This window comes from Sminthopsis crassicaudata, chromosome 4 (genome assembly GCF_048593235.1).
Source record: "Sminthopsis crassicaudata isolate SCR6 chromosome 4, ASM4859323v1, whole genome shotgun sequence".
In the NCBI taxonomy this organism is placed as follows: domain Eukaryota; kingdom Metazoa; phylum Chordata; class Mammalia; order Dasyuromorphia; family Dasyuridae; genus Sminthopsis; species Sminthopsis crassicaudata.
Genome location: NC_133620.1, coordinates 49,884,112 through 49,899,970, shown reverse-complemented (window position 1 = coordinate 49,899,970; position 15,859 = coordinate 49,884,112). Strand labels below are relative to the sequence as shown.

At 37.9% G+C, this 15,859-nt stretch overlaps 1 protein-coding gene across 5 annotated transcripts in view; it reads right to left on the bottom strand.

Moving 5' to 3' along the window:
- Positions 1–9,802: 9,802 nt before the first annotated feature.
- UAP1 (UDP-N-acetylglucosamine pyrophosphorylase 1) overlaps positions 9,803–15,859 on the bottom strand; it is a 36,792-nt gene continuing 30,735 nt past the window's right edge. For 4 of the 5 annotated variants that reach the window (XM_074266460.1, XM_074266463.1, XM_074266461.1 and 1 more), the window contains exons 9-11: positions 14,834–14,884; positions 11,312–11,378; positions 9,803–10,238 (exon numbers count right to left, since the gene is read on the bottom strand). In XM_074266460.1, coding sequence (XP_074122561.1) covers positions 10,146–10,238; positions 11,312–11,378; positions 14,834–14,884 — 211 coding nt within the window. In that variant the 3' untranslated portion in view covers positions 9,803–10,145. The remainder of the gene's footprint in view (positions 10,239–11,311; positions 11,379–14,833; positions 14,885–15,859) is intronic. The other variant, XM_074266465.1, reaches the window with a different exon arrangement.

Below are 15,859 nucleotides of genomic sequence, written 5' to 3'. Positions count from 1 at the left end.
GAAAAGCTCCAGCAGGAGCCTCAGCCCGTGGTCTTGCTGGCGTGGCTTAGTAATATCCCCATCCACATCAATCCGCCTTCAGCCCTTTTAAAGTGATCACCTGCACTCACAGCATCAGTGGCAGTACAGGCTGCTACCAGGAGCCATAGCCCGGATGAGTCAGTGGGCCCAGCCCCGCATCTTACTCAGAGGGCAGGAGCCAGACCAACAGTTCATTCTATTTCCCTCTCTAAGTCACCTCCTTCTGCTCTCTCCTTTTTGTTTTGACTCAGCATAGCAACATCTCCAGTCCAATATTGAGAGGGAAAGAGATTGGTCATTCGACTGTCCTTTGCCCAGCAGCTTCAGGCTCCGTGCCAGGGCTGCCAGAATGAATCCTATCCATCCCAGCAGGAAAGTAAGGCCAGAATTGGGCCTCTCCATTCATCTGGCAAACACTTGGGGAGGTTTATTTAGATAAGCAGCTTCAAGAGTGTGTAGGACAGTGGAGCCATTTAAGGCTGTCTACAATGGATAATTACAGGGTTGGGGGGGAAATAGTTATTCAACTCTGCCACTAAGTGGTCTTGTAACTTGGGAGAAATAATTTCACCTCTTTTGGTTTGTTTCCTTGTCTGCAAAATGTGGTGGATGGATCCTCTAAGGTCCCTCACAGTTATGATTAAATGAAATGATTTCTCCCTTTCTTTGCATGTCCAGCACTTAGCACAGTGCCCAACATGAAGTGGGAGTTTAATAAATACTTATCGACCGACTCATCTCTCACATATATTTCTAGCTCTGATGTTCTATGCTATCACATGAAGGGGGAGCTCCTGTCTTTACTCAGTTAATTTCCATAAGATTAAAGGGGCAATGAAGAAACCAGGCCTAAGATAAAAGAGAGCAATTACTGCATCTGGTCCACACAGTTGTTTCTATAATGTGCCAAAGATTTTATAGCAGCTCCTCCAGCTCTAAAGGCATAGATAGACTTCTGAAGCAAGGATGGGGAGGGTGACTTAGAGCTAGTGGTAACATTTTAACTGCCCTAAGAGAAATTCTCTGACTCAGGAGTAGACAAGATCTCCCATAGATGGTCCAAGAAAGACAGGAAGCTGTATAACAAGTCCATTAACTCTAGCATGCTATAGAAAATTTTCTATAGCATTTTTTTTTAATTTACAAAGTGTTTTATGAACATTAACTTGTTTGGTTCTCAAAATGATCCAATGAAGTCAGTAGTAAGTAAATGTATTATTATGCTTATTTTACAGATGGGGAAACTGAGAAGCAGAGATAATACCAAAGCTGTGACTCAAATCGAGATCCAAAGTGTGGCCATTGGACCATACCTCTCCATTGGTAGTAGACCAGATCTTCAAATCTCTGATCCAGGAAAAATGTTTTAGCTTTACCTATACAACTGTCAACTTACCACCTTTGAACTACCATACTATATATCCTCATTGCACATTTCTAAGATTGACAAATTCATCTGTCTAGGTCATGGAGGGAGATATTTCTATACTAGGCAGACCAAAGGCTGATTAACCAAAGATACTTAGTCATATAAAGTATAATTCATTCAATAACGCACCATGTGACTTTTTTTTTTTTTACAAATTACTTAGCTTTATTGGTCCTCAGTTTCCTTTTCTGTAAAATTAGGAGGTTGGATTAGATAAATTTAGGTCATGTCAAGCTTTAAGTAAGCTAAGGATGGGTATAAGAGGACATCTTCTTAATTTCTCCTAATATTTCCTCCTTTGTTCTTAATTCTTCCATGTTCTAAACAGGTTGTTTATTGATCCATATTAGCACCATTCAAAAAATAAAATAGAATTGATGAAATAGGATTAGACCTATATTCCAATAGAGCAGAATTTTGTCGTACTTCAGATTCAAGGAACATTTGATGCAAAAATAGGATTGTCTTCTCCCATGCCAGTATTGGAAGTTTAAGTGCAAAGGGCTCATTCCACTCAGAATTACATCATTATATACTAAAAAGTCTCTCTTTCACTAATAATAACAATAGTTGGTGTCCATATCATACTTTAACATTCACTATGTGCTTTATAGATATTATTTCTTTTTCATCAAAATCCTAACAATAATAATAATAGCTAACATTTGCTAAGCTAGTGATAAACATTATGTCATTTATCCTCATAACAACCCTGGGAGGCAGATGCTATTATTATCCCTGTTTATATGTAAAGGAAACTAAGCAAAGGTGACTTGTCCAGGATCACATGACTAGTAAGTGTCTGAAACAGAATTTGAATTTAATCAGGAAAGACTCTAGGCCTGGCATTCTATCCACTGAACCACTTTGTTATGGACTAACTTTTTAAAAAAATCTACATTAACCATCCATCATAACTAGTCTAACTGTTTGCAACCATATTCAGGAAAATAATACTTTTAATTAGCCCAGTACCACAATGCTTAGCACAATGCCTTAATAAATGTTTATTGCCCTTCTTATTCTATACACTATTCTATTTTTACAGTCACTGAATCATAAACATTGGGCTGAAAGTGATCTTAGAGGTTCTCTGGTCTGAGACATTCATTTTACAGAGAAGAAAACTGAGATGTACTGCTAGGTTAAATGACTTTGTTGATCTTAAAGTATCAGACCTGAGATTTGAATCCTGAACCTCAAACTAACTCAGGGTTCTTATTATTACATCACTCTGTTTCCAAGTCACCTCTCTCAGCCCCACCTTCAGTTGTCACATCTTGTCAATTTAGGTTTTTTAGGCCAAAAAAAAAAATTGAATTGTCCAAGAAGAAGTTTTGCAGAAGGGTATCACAACATTTCCTGTTTTGTTTTCAATACCCTTCCTGGAGGTACCTAACATTGTGTTGGCTTTGGTGGCTATTCTATCATATTGGACTGTTGTTGAAAGAAAATGGGCTGCTAGGTGGTACAATGGATAGAACACTGGGTTTAGAATGAGGAAGACTCATTCTCATAAGTTCAAATCCAACCTCAGTGTGGCCCTGGGCATGTCACTTTTAACCTTGTTTGCCTCAGTTTCCTCATCTGTAAAATGAGCTGGAGAAAGAAATGACAAGCCATTCCAGTATTTTTGCCAAGAAAACCAGAAATAGGCTCTTAGAGAACCAACTCTAAAGTCAGGAAGACCTGAGTTCAAATGTGACCTCAGACACTTGATACTTCCTAGCTGTGTGATCCTGGGCAAATCACAAACTTTTTGCCTCAGGGCAAAAAAAACTTAAATAGATGGACATTGCTAAATTTAATTTAAATATAAATAATAATAAAAATGGATTTTTTCCCATCCAAGTTCAAAGATCCCCTGAAATCCATCTAGGAGCTTCAGGTAAAGAAGTTCTTCTTCAGGTAGAGTTGGATGAACAATTAAATTTAGCCTCCAGCTGCTAAGAGTGTCCTCAAATAACTGTTGTCCATAGAGTTGTCAAAAGGCAAATATCTGTTGAGACTTTAAATCTTTTGAGGTTTAAGTTAAACCACTAGAGTGAAATGAGGAAGAAGTACTACTTCAGTCATTTCAGAGGGATGTTTTCTTTCCTTTGATATCTTTTGTAGCCATCATCATCTGAAGGCTTCCACTGTCAGAGAAAACTGAAACATGCTGATGACTAGGACAAGCACCAGGACCATGGAAAAGTGATTTCCCAGAATCTAAATTAGACAAGTTCTGCCATAATTGTCCCTGCTAACCCAGCCAGGCTCATCGTCTCAGACACCTACCTTCTCCTCACCATTTTTTTCCAAATCAACAGGAAAAAATTAGCAGTCAGCTTCCTTTTATTGATGTGGCAGCACATTGCAACCTTGAAGTTAGGTTGAATTTCACATTTTGCCCTGCTATTTCATTAGGAACTATCATAAAATATTAAACAAATTTATAAAAAGTTTCTTTTTGTGATTACTAAGGAAATTCAAAATAAATGATTTCAAAATTGCTAATTTTCCTCACTTTTATTTTTAATTTATTTTCATTTCTATAGCAAATATAGTAAAACATATTTAAAGGGGAGTGTGGAAGAATTGTTTGGACTCTTTTTCTCCAAATATGTGTTATAGGAGAAAAACATTGGATTTTTGAGTAAGAGAATCTGGGTTCAAATTATAATTTTGTCTTTCATTTTCTCTGAGGAGATGTTTCCTTAGCTGTCAAATAAAAGAACTGGGCTAAAAAAGCTTTAAGGTATTTTGTAGCTCTAACATTCTTTGATCCCATTAGAACATGACAAAATCACAGATTTAAGGAGACTTATTAGGATTGCCCTAGAGAGCAACTGGACATCTGCTTGGAGTTACAAATCTTCCCCCACACATACACACTCTTTAGGAGGGCTGAATGGAACAATGGCTCCAGGATGCTTTGACCAGGATGCTGCTCCTTGCTATCTAAAGAGTTTGCCTAGCCTGGTTTACAAACTTCAGCAGAAACTAAAGCAGGGAGCTTTCCTATATTGAGATCCCTTCCTTCCTACTAAAGAAAAAGGTATCTTGAGTTATTGCTTCTTTCCCAAGCCCCTAAACCAGAAAAAGTTAAGATGGAAACTTAGCTGGACTAGAAAACAAAAAATCTGAGCACTGCACTGGGTCCTACACTAATTACCTATTTACCTTAGGCAAGTTCTGTTCCCTTTTATGGTCCTCAAGATGCTTCATCTTTAAAAGGAAAGTTGTGAAAGAGAGTCTTGGGGGTGGGGGGTGGGAGGTGGAACATCTCTCCAACTTGGGGCAAATCACTTTGAAAGAGGGGGTTTCCCATATCAATAAAAACACAAGCCCAGTTCCAGAAAATGGGGTCTAGAGAGAACCCAGTTTGGGCTAGATATTCATAAGGTCTCTTTCCAGACCCATAGCAATTTGACACATTACTTTTGGATTGTTTCTGAAGAGCTTTTCCCAATCAATGTGAATCTGCTGCCCTCTGCTGAACAGCACCGAACCTATCTGGGGTAGAAATGATTACTCTCCAATAAGCACATCCAACCTAAGACAAACCTCAAACTAATGACATGTGTCTGACTCACAGGAACTAACTTATACTGCATGTGTTAATAAAATAAAAATTTTAAAATCAAGTAATAAGGTCTGCTTGAGTTACACATTTTATACTCATTACTCCAGAGCACATTCACTTTCACTCAAAGGTGCCCACAAATTCTCAAACCGCTTTTTTTTTCTTTTCCTTCTCTTTTTTTCTTTCTTTTTTCCTCTCTTTTTTCTTCTTCTTTTTTTCTTTTTCTTTTCTTTTCTTTTTTTTTTTTTTTTTTTTTTTTTTTTTGCTTCGTGGCTTTCTCTAATATCAGTGATCCAAAGTAACCCTTTGACCAGTCTAGGAGCCCAAAGGTTAGGGGTGAACTGACAACAAGGATGTTGGCAATAGCTTCAGAAAAATGTATTCTAATACTGAGAGGAGCAAAAAAGAATGAAGATACAAGCTGAGAACTCCAAGGAAGCCATATATAAGCACAATAATTTGTGATCTCATGTCAGTCAGTCAGTCAACAAGCATTTATTAATGTAACGCTGTCAATCTTGGTCCCCACTGCCTTTGTCCTGTAAGCTATATTTTACCCCTTCTCTAGGTACCCTTAAGGAGTTTAGGATTTGTATAGTCTTTCTGCAAGTAGTTCCACTAGAACAGATCTTGTTTTCTCAAAAGTGGGAGGTAACAGTAGGTATAAGATAGTCCTCTTCAACCTCAGTTCCATTTAGTCACTAAGTCAGATTGTATCTTGAGTAAATATTTCCTTGGGAAATTCAATCACAAATAATAAATTTACTCCCCCAGAATATGGGAATTATAATTCTTCCTCCATTTTTATTCCTCCACCCTGGAGAGGACAAGAGGTAAAATTCACAACTTAGCTCAGTTCCTATAAAACCCAGTCCCAGTTCCAAATTAACCTCCCCACCCAGACTTAAGTCCAAGTACTCTGACTTCTTGGAACTCTGTTGAATTGGCTAATTATACCATCCCTAGCACTAACATCCCCATAGCTCTGTTGGAACTTGAAACTACAGACAAAGGAAACAATACAATACTACTGAATTATTTTTAAAAGCTATATTACATAAATATATATGTTGTCTTAAGTTGGAAAGATTTGGACAAGACTGAAGTGAGGACAACAAAAAGCCCCTTCTAAATCAGATTCTGTGAAAAGGAGGCTTAAAGAGGTTATTACCTTTCTAAATGTCACACCCCTTTTAAATAAGACTCTCATTTTTTTCTGCTTGCTTCCAATACAATGGTCTTCCATGAATATAACTATCATTCTCTTAGCAGGGACTTTGTAAAAAAAAATGGGAAGGAGTTAAGTGTAGAACACAGGTCTTGGAAGGCAGTGGGATAGTGGAGAGGATTGAATTAGGACCCAGAAACCATAGGTTCAAATTCTCACCCTGCTATTTATTATTGAGGTGACCTCAGTTCTCACTGGTAAAGTGAGAGGAGTGAACTAGAATTCCTCTGAGCCAATAGTATCAAATTCAAATAGGAATGGACCCACAAAGGCAGCACATTGACTTTTAAACCACAAATTAGCCTTAGCTGTGTTGTATTTTTATTTTGTTAAACATCCCCCAATTGCTTTTTAATCTGTTTTTGCATGGCTGCTTGCCAAGCCTGTGAATCTGACACCTTTGCTCTGAGGTACCTCCCAGATGTACGAGGTTCCTCACTAAAGATTGATTCATTCTATTAGATTACCTCACATTCAATCTGATCTGCTCTCCAGGTCCCCACAACCACTTGGTCTTCCCCCACAACTCCTCACCCATATAGATACAAAGGTGATGCCTTCATATGAGAAACCTAATTCTTTTTTAAAGAATCTCATGAAAGCTATAAGGAGTAAAAGAAGATAAAAAATGTGTATGAGAGATCCCCCCAAAAAAGACCATTATACCTAATGGAAATGAGATCAATGGCTATAAGTCATCTGACCCTAAGACTACTGTCTGTTAAAACCTATTAGATCCCACAGGGCCAAAGGATGTGGAAATAAAATCTCTGGTGCCCAGCCTGAAAAGGCCCTAAAACATTTCAATATAATCAGTTTATATTTATTCAGCACCTTCAGGTTGAGTGTTTTACAAGCATTATCTAAAGCAACTATTGTAAGCATTGAAGTAGTATAATTATCCTCTTATTAATAGAAATAAACTGGCTAATAATCTCATAGGGATCTGGCAGTCCAGATTTGAACTGAAGTATCTAAGTTCAATGTTCACTCAACCACCCCATACAAAGAATTCCCACTTCACATGATGAACTATAAATAAGTGACTTTAGAGAGAGCCACACTTCAGTTCTGTCTTTGTTTCTCTGGCTCCTACCTCAGGGACTGACACATGGTTAGCCTTTAATGAACACACAAAAATACATTTTTAAGTTTTACATGCATATAAGTAATAAGCAATTTTTGTGGATTTTTTAAAATTCAAATTTTATGTGGAAAAAGACTAAAAACCCAGACAAGTTGGAGCAACTGGGGAGTGCAGCAAATAGACCATTAGCCCTGGGAGTCAAGAGGACCTGAACTCAAATCCAGCCTCAGACACTTAGTAGCACTCTTGGCAAGCCACTTAATCCTGATTGTCTCCAAAAAGGAAAAAAAAAATGTAAATTGCATTTCAATGAACAATTTAGAAAATCCTCTTGGAGCATATAGAGAATTACCAGTTAAACTTTTTAATTTAAATTTAATTTAATTTAATTTAATTTAATTCACTGGAGAAAACTAGGAGAAAATTTGGCAAAACAGTGTCACAGAAGTCTAAAGAACCATCCAAGCTCAATTAATTCCTTAGGCTGAATCCTACTCCTACACTGACTCTTTATGATTAAGTCACTCCATCTCTAAATCTGGTTCATCATCTGTAAAAATGAGGCCTGATTTAAATAATCTCTAAGGTCCCTTCCAGCATCAACATTCTGTAAATCTACCAATATACAGATGAGAAAACATCAGATCGACACAGATGGCAAAACAAGAGAAAATAACAAATGTTAGAGAGGCTGTGAGCAAACAGGTACATTAATTCACTGTTGGTAGAGTTGTAAATTGGTCCAACTATTCTGAAAAACAACTTAAAATTATGCCTCCAAAGCTACAAATATCTTTTAGCCCAGCAATATCATATTATTACTAGTCCTATTACCCCAACAAATAAAGAAGAAATGGATCCATATGTACAAGAATATTTATAGGAGTTCTTTGTGCTAGCACAGAATCGGAAACCAATGGAGTGCTCATCAAATGGGGAATGGTTGGACAAAGTATGGGATGGATATATATATATATATATATATATATATATATATATATATATATATATATATATGTATGTATGTATTTCTATATAAGAGAATAGTACTATGCTGCAGGAAATGATAAAAGGAATGATTTCAGAGAAACATAGGAAGCCTTATAGAAAATGATGCAGAGTGAGGTAAGCAGACTGAGAGGACAATTTATATAATTACACCAATATTATTTTTAAAAAAAACTTATTTTGAAAAACTTAGGTATTCTGATCAACACAATGCCTGACCAATGACAAGTCCAAAGGACTCAAGGTGAAATATATTATTTAACTCCTAATAGAAGTGATAAATTTGATGTGACAAACTTTGGGGTGAAGGTGAATTATGATCAGGGCAAGAATGTGTGTTATTTGATTCTACATGTTTGTAAGAGAGATTTTGTTTTTCATGCTTTCTCAATTGGAGTGTGAGCAGGGGAAAGTCAGAGGGAGAGAATGTAGATCTGAAAATAAAATGAAATTTAACATAAAAAATTTTATCCAATGATAAAAAGGGAAAAGGACCCACATGTGCAAAAATGTTTGTAATGGCAAGGAATTGGAAACTGAGTGGATGCCCATCAATTATTGTAATGGCTGAATTAAGTTATGGTGTATGAATGTTATGGAAATAATCAGCAGGATGACTTCAGAAAGGCCTGGAAAGAGACTTACATGAACTGATGCTAAGTGAAGTGAATATAACGAAGAGAACATTGTACACAGCAACAACAAGATTATGTGATGATCAGCTTTGATGGACATGGCTCTTTTCAATTCCGATAGACTTATGATGCAGAAAAAGTGCTGTGGGGATTGAAAGTGAATCACAACATAATATTTTAATTTTTTTATTGTCTCATTTTTTTTTCCTTTTTGCTCTGATTTTTCTTGTGCAACATGATAAATGTGGAAATACAATTTTTTTTTTTAACATATTGGGTTGCCTGCTGTCTACTGGACGGGCATGGTAGAAGGGATTAAAAACTTGGAACACAGGATTTTTGCAAGAGTAGATGTTGAAAACTATCTTTGTATGTATTTTGAAAATAAAAAGCTATTATTTAAAAAATAAATCCCCCCTCAAAAAAAAAAAAAAAAAAAAAACTCTGGGAGAAGCAAGATGCCGATTCATTTTGCTTGAAATTTTGGAATATAAATGCAAGTAACACTGAAGATATAAAAGGAATATATCCTGAGCCTGCTGCTCAATGATTTTACAGACTTTTCCTAGAAGAATCTTTTTTTCTCTCCACATATTATCCCATGGTAGTTCATAAAAGTTCTAGGTTTTATATTCTCTTTTTATATGAGCCAGGTAATAATGAGGTTTGAGATTTAATGTGCTTTTCCAAGACTATAATTTCTGCAAGATTCAAAACCCAACAGTAATAAGAAAAGTTTATTTTATGGTCTAATTTGTTTTTTTTTTTTTTAAATAAAAAGTAATGTTTGAGAAAATAAAATTCAAACTTAGTACCACATAAACAATTCATGTACAATGGTTTATTACTATATACAGCTTCAAAAATAAATGTTCCTCAATTCTGAGTAAGACATCAAGAAACACCTTTGATGGGTGTTTAAGGTAGAGGAAATTTCATTGTAGAGCCAATGTTTTCCATGTCTAGGAAGAAAATGTACAAAAAAAAAATATAAATAAGAACTTCAATGAGCCAACATCCAGAAGGACATTGCTATTTTCAGTCTGGCCATTGAGTTCACCAGGGAATTGGCAGTAAAAGCAGCAAGCAAACAGTTAGCTTTCTGTGATTGTCCTTTCATTCACTCCAGTTGGCCCACTACAAATGGACATAGGGCACCTCCAAGTAGCTCAGATGCCGTTCTTCACCAGCTCATGGACACCATTCTCATCAATGATTAGAGGGGCATGGAATTCTCGATCTGCCACATAACTTTCAAGGCCCTAGGAGTGGAGGAAAAGAAACACAAAGTTGGAAACTTACTGAGCTAACTCTCAGTAACAATGGGTTACTCAGGGTATCCTAGGCTGTGCTAACTAACATGGACAAAAACTCAAAAAGTCACTGAGAAGCTAAGAAATACAGGTTTCAGAAACAGGCTTACACATCCAATGTGACAAACAAAAACTAAAAAAGAAGCAATCAGCATATAAATATATTGCAGTCACTTAGCCTCCAAATTCAAGAGGACAACAATCATTCTTTCCATCCATCTCCATTACCCAACAAGGCTGTTTCTAGCAGGAGATGGTCTCAGAAAGCAACAGACCAAAGACTTACTACACTGCCTGAGGAATGTTGCCAAGGAACACAGTAAGAACAAGGCACCCGATGAGATTTAGAAACTTTCCATTTACAAGATCTAAAAAACTGAAATGCGTCTAAACAAGATGGGTTATTAAGGATTAAAGGTATGAGACTTCAATAGATCCAAAGACAAGCTATTTTAAAACAACACTATCTGGGGTGGGGGGGACAGGACAAAGTATTGTCGGAACCAGTTTAGCCCCAATGACCAATCCAATCCCACAACAATTTCGTCACCAATATATCATGTGTACAGTGCCCAGCGCTAAACTCAATTATGGGATTGGGGAAAGGAGGTCACAAGTTTAGAGAGATAAAGGTTTCAGACTTGTAGTTTACTAGAACCAAACCATGCTTGTGATTTTGATATAGACTTTTAATGGCAGAAGGATCCAGCTGCAGGGATTTATAACCTGGGGTCTGTGAACTTAAACAAAAAAATTGGGGATAAATTTATTTTATTAGAATTGATTTTTATAGAGACATTATTGAAAAGAGATTTATCAGTTGTACTAGACTGCCGAAGGGGTCCAGGTCACACTGGAAGTAAAGAGCCCTTTGAGGGTATTGGGAGATAACTAAGACAAATATAATTTCTTAAATTTCTTCCTATAACACAGTTCTCTTCTTATGATGTTTTTGTGGGTGGATAAAAACTAAAGTAAACTAAGGGATGTGGGGAGGGGGAGGGTGTAGTTAGTGAACTTACTTCACCAGCGTAGGAGATGAGGGGCGAGATTTCACACTGAATGGGTAGGTCATTGGCATCCTTCAAGCTAGAAAAGAGAACAACATTAACATAAAAAACTCCACTACTCTATTTATTTACTAGAGACAGAACTTGCAACCTCCAAGAAGTCTGGGAGGCAACACAGGTAACTCATTGATGTATTTCACATCAGCACCTGCATTCACAATGCATTCAATGAATGCATTTTACATGAGCAATAGATCCTATGTAGAAAAATGCTAGATTCATGAGAAGTTGCCTTCATATGTTGTCATCTTGGTCATAAAATCTGTCAGGACACATGTCATTCCAGTCATGTCCAGTTCTTCATGACTCCTTTTGGGGATTTCTTGGCAAAGATCTTATGGTGGTTGACCATTTCTTTCTCAAGCTCATTTTACCGATGAGGAAACTGAAGCAAACTGGGTGAAGTGACTTGTCCAGGGTCACACAACTAGAAAGTGTTTGAGGCCATATTTGAATGCAGGGAGATGTCTTCCCTGATACCAGGCCTGATCCTCTATCCACTATCCCACTCAGCTGCCCCTTGCTTGGGATAATGCTTGGGATATCAAAATCCCCTCCTGTAGTTTACTACTTCTGATTTCCAAAAATGTCACTAGTGACTTATGCTATTTCTCAGTACCTGCTTTCCTAGAGAGAAGGGGATGAAAGGGCAAATGGCAGGTTTCCCAAATAAACCAGGCTGACTAACAGGAAAGAACTGGTCATGTTTGCTTCCAAAGCAGTTCTCTGTGGCTACTTCCTAAGAACCTTCCAAAGAAGCAGCACAGCCTGGATATTTCAGGCTAACAGAGACCTCCATGCAGTTCTTGGGCTGACTATCAGCATCACTGCAAAGACAAAGTCAAATTCACCATTTTCTTTTGGGTAAATTCACTTAAGATCTAGTCCAGTTTGAGACCCCAAGTTTTTAAAATATTAAAGTTCTATCAAAGTTAACAATGTTGGCAGTACTTTCTGGTCTCTTGGCTTCTGGCAGGTATGCTAAATCAAGGGGACAATGACTCCCCAATACTAGAATCTAATGTCCTGATGACCTCATGGCACTGAATCATAACTGTTTCAGAAGACCTGAGATGAGAGACAGCACTGAAGAGGGACTGTAGCTGACCTCTTAACTAGGAAGGTCTGTGCTCAAGCCCAGGCTGGGACTCCTCACTGTCCCAGAGGTGCCGAAGGCATGAGGCTACAGCCCACATGCTAAGGCACTCTGGCATAAAGGGCGCCTCCAACAATGACATCATGAGACTGGATTCAAATAAGGCCCTTAGGCACTGGTGGAATAAGCCAACCTTTCATTCCTGATCATCCTCCATTGAGAGGAACTGCTCAGCCTAGCAGGCAAGGCTCTCCATGATCTCACTCCAGTCCAACTTCCCTCTCCTATTACTGCCCAGTGCAAACTCTCCACTCAAGTCAGACCTATCTTCTTGCTCTTTATCTCCTCCATGTGCCATGTTTCTTCTCCACTTTTTGACTGTGCTTTTGTACCAATTCAGTGATCCACTCCCTTTCCTTCTGTCTCCCCAAATACCACCACAGCTTTAAAGATAATCTTTTCTATGGGGTCTTACCCAACCACCTAGACCACACTGAGCTCCTATTCTTTGAACTACCACAGCTCATATATATTTTATTACTAGCTTTGTCATTTAATTATATCTAGCTCTGTAATATTATTTAACTTTTTCATTTTCTAAAATGCAAACTCTTGATAGGCAAAGAAACCCATTCTTCTGCTTCTTTTGTTTTCACTCACTGATTAGCATACTGCTGTACACAAAACAAAAGCACAAAAATGTCCCACTTTCAAAGGTTTAAGAAGCCAAAAACCACCACACAGGACCAGTGACTGGAAAGACTGTAAAATATAAACTTACCTAATACAGTGAAGAAGTAGGAGGTGGAAGCTACTACCACTGAGCCTAAAATCTCAAGGTAGAAACAGCACCAAAGCAGCTACAATTCCCCTGCCTTTGGCATCTGACAGATTGGAAGCTCCCTCTAGGTGCTAGCATCCATGCTTTTCACTTCAGTAACATTTCCATTATTCTTTCCATCAAAAATATCTCTTCTTCCTCTACCCCTATTTTGCCTCTTCTCTCTCCACTAATCCCCACTTCTGATCAATCTTGTCCTCTGGCCCTAAGGACTACAGAAAAAACAGGTTCAGTTGCACATGACTGTTCTGGAAGACATTTTAAATGACACTTAATTGGCCCAATGATATTAAAAAGGTTTAAGTACAATGCTATCAAATGATATTCAAACTCTCATTATAATATTATTAGAAACTACAAAGCAGACATATAAAGAACCATTTCTTCTTTGTATATCTGCTGAAACCCAATGACAAGAAATTTGATGTGAGAAACCAAGAAGACGGTATACCAGTCAACATGTTTTTAGGAGATCAAAATGAGTCGTGTCTGATCATTCACTAAAATAAACCAAAACAATGAGTTCTTTTCCTTATCAATAGTTGCCATCTTACAGGAGAACTCTCTTGATTAGGGATGGATGGCCCTTCATCTGCATTCATCACTGGCAAAGGACTCTGGATGGAATTCACATTTACTACTCTACAGTGGTGGGAGAAAGTCCATGAGTGAAGTTGATTTCATAACTGTCCTATATGTATGTGTGTGTATATATATATACATATTAAAAAAAAAAAAAAAAGCTTTCCTTCTCCGAGGCCCTTTTTCTAGTTTTGTTTTTTTCTTCATTTCCCAATTCATTTAACATTTACATAAAAACTTTCAATTCTAACTTAAGCCTAAACATCTTCAGAGTACATAAAAAAGATCAAACTGACCCTTCAGGTGCAAAGATGGTGATTTCTTCACACCCTATACTAGATACAAGGCTGCAGGAGCTATATCCTGGTTCTAACTTAAAACTCCTTGTCAGCATAAAGGAGTAAAATTTTCACTATGTCACTCTATTCACAAATAAAGCAAAAAAAAAAAAAAAAAAAAAAAAGGTACACAATGGCTGAAGAGCCTTGAGCAATCTCACTACGAATCTGGATCCCTGAGATGAAGATCTATATTTCAGAGGAAAAGCCATCCTTCTCCAGGTAATACCTTCCCATTTCAAGCACACTTCTCAAAGCTGAGCGTAGAAAACAAAATTTTGATCTCTAGGGGTGCCCTGGAGGGCACTGTGATCCCATAGTGCTAGCCTATAACCTGCTCTTGCTCTGCCACAAACCTATTGCCTGCAGATCTGACCACCTCCTGTCATATTCTTTAGTAAAGCATGCCCCGGCTCCATCATGCACAGCAATTCTCTGCGTTAGTGTGTCTTCAGAGGCCTGCCACCAGACAAGCAGTGCACCCCACCAAAAGCTCAGTCATTCTCCTCCCCCAAGTGTGGCTTGTAGCTGTTCAGTACTTGGAGCTGCAAGGCCCGTTAGTACCCGGGGAAGCACAGCCCCATCACCATGCACTGCAGGCAGCCAGGTATAATTACTTGTGATTGACATCGGCAGTGAGGGCCTCTGGCTTTCCATTTGTAGTATGGCTATGTGGGAATAAACAAGCATTAATGGGAATGAATACAAATAAAACAATAATGAAAGACAATGAATAAACAAAATACTAGAGTGACCTCAAAGTACTCTGGTGAATTTTGAATGTTGAAATTTCAAATAAGACCAAAAAAAATTCAATGTTGAAATTAGAAGACAAAGGAAACCAAAGGGAAAAAAAAATGAACAAATACTTGAGCATACTCAAAGATCCATCTTGTTGATCTTTATGCAGAAGTCTTCTGATCTTTTCCATGAACTGAAAAAGATCCCATTTCCTCTTCCATGGACACAGTAGGAGGGATGCCAGCAGTATGAAATGTATATTGCACCAAGAGATCTTATCTATAATCTAGTCTCACTCTCGTCCAGTTTGGGAATCCCATCTACAAAATCCTCACTAGGAGAGCTCTCCAGAGCTAACTGAATATCTCCAGTGATAGCAGGCTTGCCATCCACTAGCACATCAAGGCAGTCAAACCACTGTGAGTTACCAGAATCAGGACTCTGACAACAGCTAAGTGTTTTAAACATAAACTAGGAGTAGCATGCAGTTTCACATTATTTTACCTGGATCTTGAATACTGCTAACTCTAAAAATCCAAAGGGCTATGGGTTCTTTATCCAAGAGGGTCAGGACACACTGAAGGTACCAAAGTGTCATACTCGGAAGCATAATGACCCAATTCACCATTCTTTTGGGTGGATCTCTGCTGGGGCCTTAAACAGCCACAGTTCTATAGCAATAGAGAAGCTGCTTCCAAGAAATCAGGAGGTACAGCAATAGGAGAGAGAACTTAAACTGTGGTGGAGAACACCATAGAGCAGAAAAAAGAAGAGGAGCTGAACCTCTGATTTCCTTGGACCAAAGGGACTCCCGGGCAAGTCCTTCTCCTCTCCCCATACATAGTTCTATTTCCCCTTTCTAAAACAGTGGAGAATAACGGACTATGTGAAAGAGAAAGCAG